This window comes from Halyomorpha halys, unplaced genomic scaffold, assembly GCF_000696795.3.
Source record: "Halyomorpha halys isolate HHAL.00 unplaced genomic scaffold, Hhal_1.1 Scaffold1437.1, whole genome shotgun sequence".
Taxonomy (NCBI): Eukaryota; Metazoa; Arthropoda; class Insecta; order Hemiptera; family Pentatomidae; genus Halyomorpha; species Halyomorpha halys.
Genome location: NW_027108996.1, coordinates 190,949 through 206,924, shown reverse-complemented (window position 1 = coordinate 206,924; position 15,976 = coordinate 190,949). Strand labels below are relative to the sequence as shown.

The window sequence follows — 15,976 nt, the reverse complement described above, 5'->3', positions numbered from 1 at the left end:
TATTGTATGCTTAAATAATTTTGATGTCATCCTTAAATTTTATTTTAAACGCATTTGACAAATAAGAAATCTTGATGTCAGTATAACCATTGGCTTTGGTTTATTAAAATTATGATTTAATAAAAATGTATTATGCATTATTATAATAATAAAACATAAAATGATTTATAGTGGTCCAAATTCATCTTTTTCACCGAATTAGGATTTAAAGTTATTGTGTATTAAGGAAAGTAACAGTCATACATGTTTATTTATTTTGAAGCATGAAATCATAACATATGTTTTGTCAATATTCCACATAAAATTTTTTTTTTTTTTGTTCTTGAGGTATAAAATTCGATTAACATTCTTATGTTTATCATACTTCAAGTATTGTTTAGGACATAGTTCCTTACTTAAATACTGTCCTTTAAATTATGATCATAGAGCCTAAATTCGTATTATGCATGGTCTTTAGTTTGCTAGTCGTATTTTTAAGCTATCTTGTACTCCCCATTTATATGGTAGAACGGCCAAATTATGATATAAAATTGGGAGGAAGAATAGCATGCTTTAGCTGTTATTTTCATTGAATAAATTTTGATTTTGTTTGGACCTCTGAAAACAATAGATAAGTAGGTCATGTATTAATACATCCAAATAAAAAATGACATCATTGATTGTCCGATCCACAGAAACGAAGACGTATTAAGAGTGCTGTCTGGAGACATTTAAATTCTTTGTAAGGGATGAACGATTTTGGGTGAATATCAAAATGGATTTTGGCCTTAAAAGGGATTCTTAATTCGTTTATCGCTCAGAAAAAACAGTAACCTAACCTAAAAGTATATAGGGTATAAGAATATAAAAACCGATACAGTTTTTATGCTACGATGCGTGTAGAGGTCGTAGCATAAATTGTAAGATAATATACAAATCTTGCATTAAATTTGATCTGGCATCGCTATTTATATTCAAGACAAGCCTGAAACAAGGACTCTCATCAATGCTATTCAATATAACATTTGATAAATTCATCAAAGATAATCCCTGAAAAGTTCACTTCTGGGTATTAGAATGGATCAAAACGAATTTACATCAGTTACCAGCACCTTCAAAAAAGAAACAGCGAAGTTTGACCTCTAAATAACTCATCAACAAAAGGCCCCCTGAAGTGAGTGGTTCAAAGATTAAGGTAATATAAGCGGACAGATCGCATTTGGTAAAAGTACTCTATTCGACGAATGGGCAACATATTGGTATTGGTTCAAGGATCTATAAGGCTCCGCCTCATACAGACACACTCAGCTACTAAAGTCAGGAGTAAAGCGAATGCTACTGCAATGTTCCTGCCAATATTATTACTATCTCCTGTATTCATGGTTGGGTATTCGATTCAGCTTTGGTCCTAAGCAGTTTTTTTTTTCGTTCTCTGCTCCGAATTTATTTTTAAAATCATGTCAGCTGAGCCCGAGCCGGGGGCTTCTTCTTCATCTCCCTCCTATGCCATGAGCCAGCGCTGAGGAGCCTCAATCCAGCACAACCACTCCTCGTGGCCCCTTCTCATTGAGCGATTTGCCTCTTTCACATCCAATTCTTTGGATATACTCTTGGTATGTAATTCTGGGGATCCGCGTGGTCTCCTTCCTCTGGGTCGAGCCTCTAATATCTTTATAGGATTCATGTCCTTGTTCATGCGGCAGATATGTACAAACCACTGAAGTAGCCGTCTTTTTTCTAGAATGGTTTTAAGTTCTGTAACTTCTAGTTGCTTTCTAATGCGATCTCTTCTAGTTCATCTAAGAAAAGTTTGTCTGTGGGTAAAGGGAGGGGAGAGATGCGCAGTGGCAAACGTTCTCCCACCAATCCTCCACTCTTTTGTCTTCTCTCCACTGGGTCTGTTCCAATAACCACTTCTGACTGTTTGGAGCATGCGTAGTACGTGTTTTCACTCCCAAATCCTGTAATGCGCATGCTCGGTACAGTTCTGGATAGTCAGGAGTGCTTATTAGAACAGAGCTACTCAGTTTACTGGACTACCTTTCCTTTCCTGTCCTTGACCTACTTCTGCAACTTTACTAATAGAAATCCCTCGTATTAGTTTTTTCAAAACGCTTACTATGTCAAGCAAACTGGATAGAGGGAAAACTATCCATTCTCAAAACAAAAACGAAATTATGAACTTATTTAAATTTACTTCTTGGAGAAGTTTGTCGGGGGGTGCGATCAGCAAAGAACTACATAAATAAACAAAACCATATTTATTTATTTTATGCCGACGTTTCGACCTGAAACTCAGGTCGAAACGTCGGAATAAAATAAATAAATGTGTTTTTTTTTTATTTATGTTGTTCTTTGCTGACCGGACCCCCCCCCCCCGACAAACTTCTCCAAGCATTAATCTACACCTCATTATTTAAATTTATGTAAACAGAAGCTGAGAGTGGTACAATCCATGCTTCCTCTGTTATGAAAAGAATTACCAGGCCACTTGTGTCTCAAAGCACACTTTGAGAAACATTATAAAAGTGGGTGAAGCTGTAGAGAGGGGTGATAAATCTTGTTTTGAAACTGCAGTTAAAGTTAACATTGACAGCTGTGGTAAAGAAGTCACTCCCAGGCAGAGTTATCAATTTTGACTCTTAACTGTACATAATTTTCATTAAATTAAAAAAAAAAAATGGGGTTAAATAACTTCTTATTTTCTTCTCTAAGTCTCTTGGAGAAATTTATTGCCCTTGTTACTTTACCCATTAGATTATCTGTGTTATATGATTATACCACAAAAAATATCTGTTTTGGAGGAGACATTAATTAAGTGTGAGGGCAACAATAAATTATTTAGGCCGACATTAGTAAAGAAAGAAAAACTTCAATTTCAAAAATGAGCAATGACTATCCATTTCAAGATATATTCTGCAGAACCTCAAAGGCATAATAATTGAAGTTATTAAATAGCCACCAAACAAATCAGTGAAGATTAACCTCTTTTTTTAAGATCTTGGAATATGAACTTTTATGTGGAAAAAATCTAACAACTTGTTTATTGTTATATTTGCATAGAAGTCAAGTAGCTTGTCATCACTTAAGCTGTTATATCTAGAAGTCCGAAAATGCATTATTCTAAAAGCATCTTGATTCAAGGATATCTAAAAAATGTCTGACTTCAAGAATTCTTTTGAGATGTCTATAGTATGAAGCTTAAATTAAAATTAAATAATCACTAATTGATAAATGGAATTGGGATTGCTAAATTTTTAATTAGAGTTTTTAATGGAAATACATTTTTTGAGGACCTCTGAGTTCAAATAAACAAGTCTCATAAAATGGTCTAAGTGAATGACCTAGCTTAGAAACAAAGTCCTGCTAAACTGAAATTATATATTTAAGGAGGGGATATGTCTGGGATGTTAAATAAATTTTTCATTAAATTGGACTGCTGCAAGTGCCATTTTATAGAATCGATTTTTTCTACTTTCTGAAAAATGACACAAACAATTTCGATCAAACTCAGCTTATCAATGTATAATTAAATATTCTTTAATGTAGTCATCTTTTTATCATAGAAATAGTCTGAAAGGGTTTTAATGATGAATTTTTAAGCAATGTGCCTTTGAAAAAAATTAACAGTTCTCTTAGTTAGCAATAATAAACTATATATTAAAGAATTTTGTGAATAATTGAAAAAAAAAAAAAAAAAAATTGAGACATCTGATTCCAATAGGACAAGCAAAAACCAACTGATCTTTCCTGTTTGCATTAGGACTTCCTTATCTTTTGTTAAACTGTTATATTCTTGGCAGGAACAAAATTTATGTTTGTTATGATAAATCTTATAATAAGAATTTATATTGCAACTGAAAAAAAAAAAGTTTTATTCATAATTTTCGCCTTCCCTGGTCTTTGGATATAATCTTCTTTTTTGAAAATCCTAGAAATAGTAATAATTTTAATAAGAGCCCACCAACCTATAAAAAACATTGTAGGAGAGAGCTTGTATTTTGATTAATTAATTAAATTATATTTCATTCCCTTATGTTTTACCAATTCTATCCCAGTAAGCAGACATTTCACATGATTTAACTTAAAAAGTATTTCAAAGTTGCTCCAAACTTCAAATTTTAATCATCATCAGCTTTCTGAAGTTCTTTTGAAATAATGGTCAAACTAGGACATCTACTGCTGTCGTCTGAAATTATATTAGTGTTGGGCAAACGGAATCACAATACCATAAGTTTGTTATTAGTTACTGAAATTACTAGTAATTGTAATAACCAATTATAGTAAATTATAATAGTAATTTTATGTATTAAATTTCAAATGATAGTAATCAGTAACAATTGCAATTACTTTTTACCTAACATAGAGTTGGATTATGTCACTTATCATGTCGAATTAAAATATGGAATAGATCTTAAACATGATGATAATATTGCTCTTTAAAATGGTGCTAAACTAAAACTTATGGTATAGAAAAATATATGCAGTTAAATTTACTATCAATAATTAAAATTACAGGGAGGAAATAGTGTAAATATATATATATATGTGTGTAAAAAAAAAAAATTCTAGACAATAAAAAATCTACACAGATGCTTGTTGAAATTTACTTTTAGAGCATTTAAATCATTGATTTAGAAATAAATTTCTACTATTTCAAAATTGAATACCTCATTAAACAAAATAAATACTTATTTACATTATAATAGGGTAAAAAGTAATTAACTATAGGTATATACAATTTTCTTTTTTGGAACACTTCAGTTTCACAAAAAAAAAGTTAACAATATGGATTCCTTAAGATATTCTACCAATAGGAAATTATTCAGTCTCGTTACATATATGGATTAACAAAACATGAATTCATAGGTTGCTAATAATAGCAATATTTACAGTAAATATAAAATAGAAAAAGATAATTTAAAATAGCCATTAATGTAGATATATAATAATGTAAAAATGTAAATATTGAGGTAAAAAATACATTGTTCTAAAGGTCTTTGCTAATAAATTTAAAAACAATGCTATTATCTGTGGGCCAGAATAAAACCAAATTTTAGCACCAAGATATAAATTAATAAGGAAATAATAAACTAATATTGATAATTACTTATATAAATTGAAGAATAACTTTGATATAACAATATATAATGATAATAAAAAAACTAAATCTGGATTTGATGACGATCATTTACTTAAAAATACATTTACTTGAATACTAAAACTACTTATTAGATGTCTGGATATATAGGTGGTTAAAACAGATATGAAGTTTTACTAATAAAATAAAAATAAAAAACTAATATTAGATATAATAATTAAATTTATGTTCATTGCAGATATCCATAATATTTTTTTTCAATACCCAGGACTGACCTAATAGACTTTATTGAATTAATTAGTCCTATTTTTTTTTTCTTGAACAATAAATCTAGAAAGAATAATGATTCTAATATAGACAAAAATATACATTAAGAAATACGTTATAAAGTAAGTTTGTTGTACTCCATGAAAAAAAAAAAATTAGAATCCACAAATTTTAAGATAAATAGTTGGCTATCAACCTTCGATTGTCTACTATAAAATCTAAATTAAAAAATATAACAATTTTTTTCGTAAACTATAAATTATTATATGTAAAATTTTGTAATCATAAAGTATTTACAAACAGGTAGAAACAAAAGATGAATTTTTTTTTACAAAATTAATTATAAAGTCACTGACATAAAAACTATAGCAGAACAAAATATTAAAACAATAATGTGTTATATTCATAAAATGGGCGGTTTATTCATCTAAAATCTAAACATTGAGAGGTAGAGGGTAATGTACACTATAGTATACATTATACATAATGTATACTGGGTTCCTTAATTATTTCACTTACTTCACAAATTTTGTCATTAGGAACAAAACATTCAAATGGACGATTTAATTGTAATTGTTATTTATTACAGCGAGCTTTTATCATAAAAAATAATCAAGAATCCCTCAACTCAGTGATTATAATCTATAGTTACAAGTTCTCGGGAAACCAAAGCAAATTCCTTAATGATTTCAATCAGTTTCCTTTTAAGCGCTTTTTCCCTAAAAAATTAATATATATTTAAAATAAATAATATAATATGAATTGAAACAAAATATGGTAGGACTTCAGAATACCAATTCCTCAATATTCACGACACATCTGGCTAGGAAACAGCTATTAGTATTCATATTTATATTTTTATAACCAAAGCACATTAAATTCTGTATTAAATAAATACTTAACATTTTAAATTAGCTCTAGGATTCACTGTAGTGAATCTCATATCTCACAACATATTTATCATGGAAAAAGCTGTTCTAAATTAGCATTGTTCAAATAAAAATTGATAATAAAATTAAACAATACCAAAATTAATGGGAAGGACGTAACTCATGCAACAGAAATTAAATATCTTGGTGTCATTATAGACCGCTCCCTTTCATGAAGGCCCTACATTAAAGAGCTTAGGTCCAATTATTTACATGTATTAAATTGTTAGTAATCACGCTTGGAAAGCTGCTAAAACTAGTATAATTTGATTATATACAACACTAGTTCCGAGCAAGTTAGACTTGCTTATACAGTAGATGGATCCTCCAGCAAAAGGATGCTTGAGATACTGGATACAAATCCAGAATACAGCACTTTGAGTAGCTAAAGGTACATTTCGATTAAGCCCCATTTAAGTCTTCAAGTAGAAGCTGGCATAATGCCAATGTATGTACGAAGGTAAATTTTAGATTTAAAATATTATATAAAAGTAATTTCTCGGCCAACTCATCCTTTGAATAGATTCTTTTGTTCAATAACAACAGCCCTCACAAATCCCCAAATTAAACTTCCATTATCCGAAATAAGCAAAATGCATATTACAGACTTGGACCTTAAACCCTAACCAAAACCTTTGCAACTACACCAATTATTTTCAGAGCCCTGGCTACTTCCAATTTCTAAGATTCATAAACTCAAATACCACAAAGAATTAAAATTTGGATTATTAGAATTCAGGTCGAAAAAACCTACAACAAGAAGAGATGTAATGAGATGTAAACCCGCCTCAGGATAGAAGACTTAAGAGTGACACATGAGTACCTTAAGACAAGGACACCACCGAAATGTATAGCTTGTGGGCTAAATTTAACAGTACTGCACATCCTGACTAATTGCTGTACCTACGATTATGAACGAGATGAAGTTGGACTGGAGACCAATATAGAAGAAATAGTAAAACAAAGTATAATGGCAGCAGAAAAATTGTTTTTGTTTCCAAAAAAAAAATTATCTTTAACAAACTTTATATTTATTTACTTGTATCTTTAGACTGTTTTTTTTCTCATAAATTTGTACATAGCAAAAATGACCTCGGTAGTTGAAGAGCCGAAAATTATAGTAAATAAATAAAAATTATAGGTTAAGTATCAAATTTGAGTACCTTATATTTTGAATATATATTCTATACAACCCGTTGTATGACTCCCTTACAGCCAGTGTCAGATTACTTCTCTCACTCAATCGATGATTAAACATAACAAATTTTACTTTTTAGAATTTTCCTGTTGGTTACTAAAAGCTATGTTTACCAATTTTCTATTTTTGAGCTCAACTAGTTACTAATTAAGGATTGGTACAGATGAATGAGTAAGGTTAACACTCTTACTCACTGACTATGAGCAAGTGATTGAGTCACAATAGAAGTGATATAGTAATTAGAATAAAAATATTAAGTACTCAATAAACTCAAAACTTGATATTTTTCATTTGAAAGCTTTTAAATTAAGAACATATGTTCTTTAAATATTTGAGTCACTACATTGGATTTGCAGTCAAATTTAGAAAAAAAATTTTCAACTGTCAATTTTCACCATATTTTTGAACCAAATTTGCTATGTTTAGTACTCATTTATCATTGAATTTAATGCTGTTTAAGAACTTTTATAATTCAATAGAGGTCAATTGTGTTCATTATATTTTTAATAAAAACATTATCTAACAGTAATAATGCATTTCAGATTAGAAGCTCTGGTATTCTGAAGTATTAATAAATACTTTATATGTTTTATACTTTATGGATGCAAAAAAAAAAAAAATAAATAAATAAACAATCCTCACACAGGGATACTTTTTTATCCCTTTCTCTCTTATGAGAGAAAGGGATAAAAAAATTATACAATTAATAAATATAAAATGATGATACAACAATAAGATCAAATCAACAAAATTAAAAACTAGAAGGAGGCGGTAATGGTTATGGTAAAGAAAAATGACTAAGAAATAATTTCAACTGGCCAGTTTCATTAATGACCAATATTTCGACCCTCACAGCAGATCTTCATCAGGGCTAAAATGAAAATATACTAAGTAGGTAAAGCTAATGAATGAGTATAAAATTGACATGTAAATAAAACAGATATGAAGGTGGAGGTGCAAAAAGGCATTCATATAAACAAACCAACATAAATTTATATTTATAAATAAATTTTATATTAATTTGTTTATATAGATCAGGGCTGTCCATCTTAAAAAGCCGCAATGCCCAAAATTAAAAACTTGAATGAGTTTGTGGGCGCATATAATAATTTCTATGATAAATATTTAAAATTTTAAACTTTAAAGTATCAATAAGATGGTCAAGTATTTGTTATACATAAATAAGAAAAAATATTTTTATCATTTATCAATCGATATAAACATTGTAATGATAATCAAAATATATATTTAGTGTGAACATAGTGGTCAACCAGCTGTGTCCACCAATGAACAATTATACACTTCTAGTTCTGTTGTAGCCGACTTCATGAGATTTCTTTTTTTTTTAAAAACTTCATCGACAAAAATACACTTTCACATAGGTACGGGGTTCTTATAAAACTAACTTATAAACTAGCATATTGGGTATAAGTTTATTTATATTAAATTATAAAATCTCTTTCAAAAGGAAGGTATTTCCAAGCAATTTTATTTATTTCTAATAAGCTCTAGTGGGCCAAACAATATCGCAGGCTGCATACAGCCCATGGGCTGTAATTTGAACAACCCTGATATAGATGTTTTTTTATACCTCCACCTGTATATTTGTTACATGCCATTTTCATACTCTTAGATTACCCGTACTTACTCTGTATCTTTTTATTTTAGCCCTGATGAAGACCTGCAAAGTGGGTCAAAACTTTTGCCCACTAGTTCTACTTAGACTTCTTAGTTGACACTATTTCTTAATATTTTTTCTTGAAATCAACCCTAACCATCTCCTTCTAATCCACATATATGGTCAAACATTTATGCATATAAGAAATAAAAGCTCATTCTCGATACTGATTTAAATTTATGAGAATGTAATAAATAACATAAACAAAAATATAAACCTACCGAATAATCATTTTACTAAATTTTTCTTTTTGAGCAGGTTCAGGCGTAGGAAGTTGGTCTAATCCACCTTTGAGCCACTGTGGAAATAGTTCCAAACATCTTTTATTAAGTGCAAGGATAATATCTGCGAATATATCAAGGCCTGACATAGGTGTACGCCCAGCTAAAAAAAAATTCAATATTTATGTAATATTAAGAAACTAAAAATTTAATTCTAAACAAAATTTACAATGATGGTATATAACAAAATTTAATGATGGTATATAATTTAAGTATAGTAGTTGATAATAACTAATAACATAAATTAAATCTTACCAATACATATTAACATTGTTGCGACCAAATGATGACCACAATTCTCTATAGGGCGGGCAAATACAGGAGCATACTGATCTTCCATGGATGCAGAGATTAATGAAACTAGGAAAGAACCAGCTGCTTTTACAACTGGCGTTTCAGCAACTGTCAACGAATCAGTAGCTGCAAAATGAAAATATATCATGAAACTTAAACCTAAATAACAAAACGGAAATAAAAATTAATTACAGGCTATTGCTTCTTTAAATGCATTTCTGAAAATCAATTTCTTAATTAGTTAATAACTTTGTTATGGCTGGGAAGGGAATATATAAAATGTTAAATAAATTGAAGGAAACTCTAGTAAAAGATTTTAAAATAAACAGAATCATTATCTGGTGAGGTATTTTTATTTTTTATTTTATTACCAAATGAATTTTTCAGAAAAATTTTGGATGAGTTAAATTAAAAAAAAAATTTTAAAATTATTTTTTATGAAATTGTTTGAAGAAGTTTATCATTCAAACAAGAGTTGTGTATGAGAACTATTTTGTTCTCACATTGTTATTCTGGAGAAACTTCTTTATTTATTTTGTAGGGCTTGGTTTCCAATGCCTTTGTACCTAAGTGGGCATGATAGCCAATAACCATAGACTATAATATTCACTTTACTAAATGGTTCTAACAATTTAGATGAAAACTAGATTGAACAGAAAGAATCAATAGGCCTTATTCCTTCCAACGTTACCATCATCTTAATTGGACCGATACTAGGAAAGATACAGCAAACAAATTTGGTACTAGACCTTGCTCGGACGACTCGGAAGATTTTCAGGAATGGAAGAAGAAACAAAGTAAGAAGCTTGTGGGTTCAGGTGGTTAGGGAGTTTGTAATAAAAGGATTGGTTCAAGCTAGATCGATTGATGATTTTTAAGGATTGGATACCAGAGGAATTAAAAGGTTCAGCAGAGCCCTAAAGATCAACTCCTCAACTCAAATCCTCCAATGGCCTTATTATAGTCATGTAGATCAGTCTTTTGTAATGGACAGGAAGTTTAGACCGTTTGTTTAGCAATTGTTGTAATAGTTGGAATCGATGTCCAGTTTCCTGTCTTACAACTAAATATTTTATCAAATATTAATGAATGAGCAAGAAAAAAAAGTACATATATTAGGAGTAGTTACCAAAATTAAAAATATGATGAATATCAACAGAAGGAGAGAGCAAAAATGGCGATTTCTTGACAACAGATGTTAAAAGCTGAAAATAGGCTTGTAAAACGTCTGGTGGTAGTGCTTGATTTACTTGAACTGTAACTTGGGTCACTGACGCAAGCAGCTGGTGCAAGCTCTCGGCTTTCTCTCTACTGTACAATATGCACATCTGAAAAATATATATTAATTTAAAATTTACTAGTAACTATAATATTGTTAAGTTAGGAATATTAAGAGCATTATACAATAGACTGCAAAGATGGTAGTTCAAAGTATTAATGTTAAATTAATATAAATTTGAGTTAGTGAAACAAACAAATCAACTCCAATTAAATTAATATACATACTTGCCGCACGAGATCAAGAGCTTGCTTGTTTGGTTGAGAAGCATAACAATGTGCTCCTAAACTAATGATGGGAACTAAAACTTCTTTTTCTTTCTTTGTGGTGATGGCATTTGATACAGCTGTTTGCAGAAAGTGACAAACTTCCTGAAAAAACAAATAACATAGGCATATATATAAAGGTACACTTAGATCATAACACTTAAAAATGTAACAAATATTCTCAATAAATAAAATTTTAAAATACTCCAAGCTCAACTTATTATACTACACATTTAACTATATATATAAAAAAATAATATTTATTTAATAAAATAATATTAAGAAATATAAATTTGTTATAAAGATAACTAAATACCTCAATCACAGCTCGTTCAGAAGCACAGGCTTGGCTAACTCCAGAAAGTACTGGAAGGAGTCGTGTTAAAACTAAGAAGGCAGGAGGATCTGGTCCAACTTCCGAGGCATATAATGAAGAACAAAGAGTTGACAACATTTTCAACCTGAGAATCAAGTTACCTTTCATCTGAAAAGATATAGAAATAGATTACAAAATTAAACAAAGTTACATTAAATAAGAGTGACATATATAAAAATAGTATTACCTGAGGTTGCGAAACCATTTGCTCTATATCAGATGCATAATTCGACAACAAAGGTTCTAAAGTACTTAACATATGATTGTAAGGGATTACAGATAATAGCCGACCAATAGAATACATTAATCTAACACATTCTGCTTGCTTTAGATGACCTTTGCTCAGAGCTTCCTACGAGATAAAAAAAAAAAATAGTAAGTTATACGATGTAACTGCATAAAAAATATTTCTTAAAATTCTAGAGGCCAAAATAACTGTTAACTTTTATAATAATAAAAATATATACATAACTTATATTTTGGCAGAATAAGTTTCATTATAAAATAAAAGTTTTTTTTTCTTAAAACATTTAGCCTTCAAAATTTTAAAATAATAGCTTTATTACTTCAGTTTATGATCTTTTCAAACTCTGCAAAAAAGTTTTAATAGAAAAAGTAAATGGTTACCTTAAAGTTTATTTCAAAATATGAATACTGAAACAGTAATAAACCAAAATTTTATTTAATACTTTAGTTTAATATTATTTATAATATTTCCTGTAAAATGCCTTTCCAAAAATTGTACATATTATCACTCAAAACATATTCTATAGCTAAATAAAACAATAACCTGACAATTGAATAATATTAAATTTTTTGGATAAATCATGAAATAAATAAAACTAGATTTTATTTTCCTGTCAGTACAGAAAATCGATAATCTTTTGCAGTGGTACCCAAAATGGGTGTTGCTAGTGAATGCCATTTTCTCAAAATATTAAAAAAAAAAATAATAAATTAACTTAGCAAATATACAGTTCATTTCAGCATTTACAGAAATCACATAAATAAACAAAACCATATTTATTTATTTTATGCCTTTATGGTTTTGTTTATTTATGCTGTTCTTTGCTGACCGCACCCCCCCCCGACAAACTTCTCCAATCATTAATCTACAGTCAACTATCTACACCTCAATAATAAATACGATATTGTATTAAATTTTTTTCCATGAAACACTTTTAATACATCCCAATAAACTAAAAACAGAAACTTTAAAATAAAAAAAAGTTATTTTACATTAAAAAAAAAAAGTTCTGGTTAAACTGATTTAATTTATTAATAATTAAAAAATTAGAACCTGACAAGCTGTCAAAAGACCAGGAGCATACGGTTCAAGTGAAGTTGTCCGCTCCCTAGTGATGTCTTTCAATGCCATTGTTGCAGAAGTAGCAGTCTCAGGTGTTTGCAGAGAAGCTACAAGTCTAGGTATCAATTGTGGTAATGCATTTCCAAGCCATTCTGCATAGGCACCTATATCAAAAATATTTATCTTATTATCACATATTATGAAGCTAAAATATATAAACACTTGAATAATATTGAAAGATAGTTACCAACAGCTTGGTTCAGAGCATTAATTACTCTATGGTTAAGGAACTCAGGCGGCGTATTGATGAGTAGGCCGATAACAGTTTCATCGTCTTGGGCCGTTGCAGTTTCAGCGAGTGCTAAAGTTATATGTAAAACCGCTTCAGCTTCCTGCCAACTTCTAGCTTCTCTCTGGCACCTCACGAGCAGCCTGATCAGATGGTCTCTGGCCACGTGATAACAATAAACCTGTCAAAGGAAAAAATGAAAAACTAAAATCCGAAGTCAATACTATTCTTTGTATAATAAAATAAGATATAAGTGAAAAAGTTCAATTTTAAAGTGCTATATAGCTCAAACAAAAGACGAGTGGTCATAGATAGAAACAAAAAAGAAAAGCCATTGTTCAGTGTATATAATAATAAGTTCAATATCTAAAACTGAGAATTTATTTATTTAGTCCACTATCGATCATTTTAATCTTAATAATTTGAAGTTTTCTCTCGATAATTGAAAAAAAATCAATGAGTTTTATTTGCTTCAATAATTTGAAGTTGTAACAACATCTTACTCAATAAAAATTTAAAGTACAAAGTCAGGACAATCCCACTCTATAATTCGAAAGCCTCCCACTTGTCAACTAGATACTATTGAACTACTTACCATTTATATAGTGAATGAGATAACTGAGTTAGTAGCCTGCTTTCATACAGTGTTGAATCTAAAACATGCTTCTACTTTAACTGCACGAGGCAGTTTAAGTTGATGATCGAACTCCCTCGGCTATTTAAGGCAGAGATATATGCCTAAGATTTGACATTAACTTTTTCAGTAAAATCAAACGACTAAAAGTGCCACTTTCTAGTATTAATTTTTCAAATTTTAAATTTTTTTTATTTAAACTCAGTATATCAATGTACAATCGAATGGTCTTTAATATCACTAGGTCTTATCATAATTTAAATAGTTTGACAGGGCTTAAATGACAAATTAAAAAAAAAAATCTTTCCCCAAAGAGGCATTATTGTTTATTTAAAATGACCAACCATTTCACAGTTTTATTGTTGTATCAAAAGGATAGACATAAAATATGAAAGGATTTGATAATTAATTTAAGAAGATAAGAGGAAAATATTCTTTCCACGATGAAAAAAAATTTCTAGAAATAAGATTAGTCATATAGACGTGTTACACATCATTGGAAAGTCAAATATTTTAGAAAAATAATAAATACCACATAAAGTTGAAGAAGTGGGGAATATTGAAAACTGGATAAATAAAAGATATGTTCTCATACGAGTTTGATCGACAGAGGTATGCACAGTTTTCCATTTAGCCAGTCTGATACTGTTGCCATGTCAACATAGTTATTGAATAATCACTTTTTTAATTTCATTTAACTTATATTTGAGCCTTTCACTTGACAGGATGACTTACTATATAAAATCATTCTTAGTATTTTAAATATCGATTCTATAAAAATTTAGTATTGAATAAATGGCTGAGAACAAAATGTAAATTTTAGTTAGTATTATATTTTTTTAATACTTTGGCACAAAACAAAAATTTACATTTTTAACTAGAAATATTATTACTTCAGTTAAAATTGGACTTTGTCAACTGAAAGTGGAAAATTTCTATGAGTAAATATTATCAGATTGAATAATATAAAAATATCTGTTTTGAAACAAGCGTAATTTGAACTTTCAGTAATTTGAATTTATTCCCTGGTCCTTAGAGTTCCAAATTACTAAGAATCAACTGTACTTATGAGTTGTTTCCTCCAGAACAGCTGTGTGTTATAACCTACACTATTAGTAATAATTGTGTTATAAACTACACTGCTTTCATTGGATTACACCAAACTTTTGCTAGCTGGGTTCCTTCAACATCTAAAGGATCCTATCAGTTGACGCAAGGGCACAAATATGAATTAGTCTATGGTGTCAGGTTATAACCAACAACTGACCTGGACAGGGTAATACCATATAACCTCTAAACGTATGTTAATTACAAAACAGAGATAATAGCTATGATTTAATTGATAGTAATCTTTCAATAATTACTTATAGAATTGAAGATCAACATGTCTAATTAATGGAAAGTATGCCAAAGATTCAAAAATTTTCTTAATAATAAATAAACAAAACACATCTAATTTTAATTTAATTTCATCTTCCACTTCAATATGGTTGAACTCCTGTTTTACTGGGTGATGTGGACGAGATTGCTAAATAGATAAACTAAATCTTAATAAAATATAACTTACGATTGTATCCGAGATATCTTGCCTGTATATCCTTATCAGTTCTTGGTCTGCTGATGATAAAGTATCAATATCACTTGGTAGCTTTGATTTGTGAAGCAACACCTTAAATTAAATTATGGTTGTTAAATTAAAAAAATAAGATATATTGTTGGATTACAAGAGAAATACACTAATTAATACACATGATTTTTCCTTCAACTAATTTAATATAGTCAACTACCGATTAACTCCAATGTGAAATAAAAATTGGAAGTTTTTTCTTGTATAACTAAATGCAAAAACAGCAAAAAAAAAAACAAAACAATATGCCAAGATTTGTTGAATAAAGTAAAAGATCTACAAAGGATACAAACTTTGTCTAAGAAATATTTTATGATCTTAGATAGTATTTATAAAACAGCAGCAGCATGACAGAATAAAGCCATCCACTCTCTTAAATTGATGGAGAAAGGTTTTTCCAAGCGTAGAGAATGATTTTAAGAATAATGAACCAACAATAAATTGATGGAGAAAGGTTTTTCCAAGCGTA

At 29.4% G+C, this 15,976-nt stretch overlaps 1 protein-coding gene across 1 annotated transcript in view; it reads right to left on the bottom strand.

Annotated features, from left to right (window-relative positions):
* Nucleotides 1–5,829: 5,829 nt before the first annotated feature.
* Nucleotides 5,830–15,976, bottom strand: part of cdm (importin-13-like protein cdm) — a 22,355-nt gene continuing 12,208 nt past the window's right edge. Inside the window, exons 9-18 of the mRNA XM_014434860.3 lie at nucleotides 15,448–15,549; nucleotides 13,205–13,427; nucleotides 12,949–13,121; nucleotides 11,836–12,000; nucleotides 11,589–11,756; nucleotides 11,234–11,377; nucleotides 10,857–11,055; nucleotides 9,689–9,853; nucleotides 9,374–9,536; nucleotides 5,830–6,066 (exon numbers count right to left, since the gene is read on the bottom strand). Of these exons, the coding sequence (XP_014290346.1) occupies nucleotides 5,976–6,066; nucleotides 9,374–9,536; nucleotides 9,689–9,853; nucleotides 10,857–11,055; nucleotides 11,234–11,377; nucleotides 11,589–11,756; nucleotides 11,836–12,000; nucleotides 12,949–13,121; nucleotides 13,205–13,427; nucleotides 15,448–15,549 (1,593 nt within the window). The 3' untranslated portion in view covers nucleotides 5,830–5,975. The remainder of the gene's footprint in view (nucleotides 6,067–9,373; nucleotides 9,537–9,688; nucleotides 9,854–10,856; nucleotides 11,056–11,233; nucleotides 11,378–11,588; nucleotides 11,757–11,835; nucleotides 12,001–12,948; nucleotides 13,122–13,204; nucleotides 13,428–15,447; nucleotides 15,550–15,976) is intronic.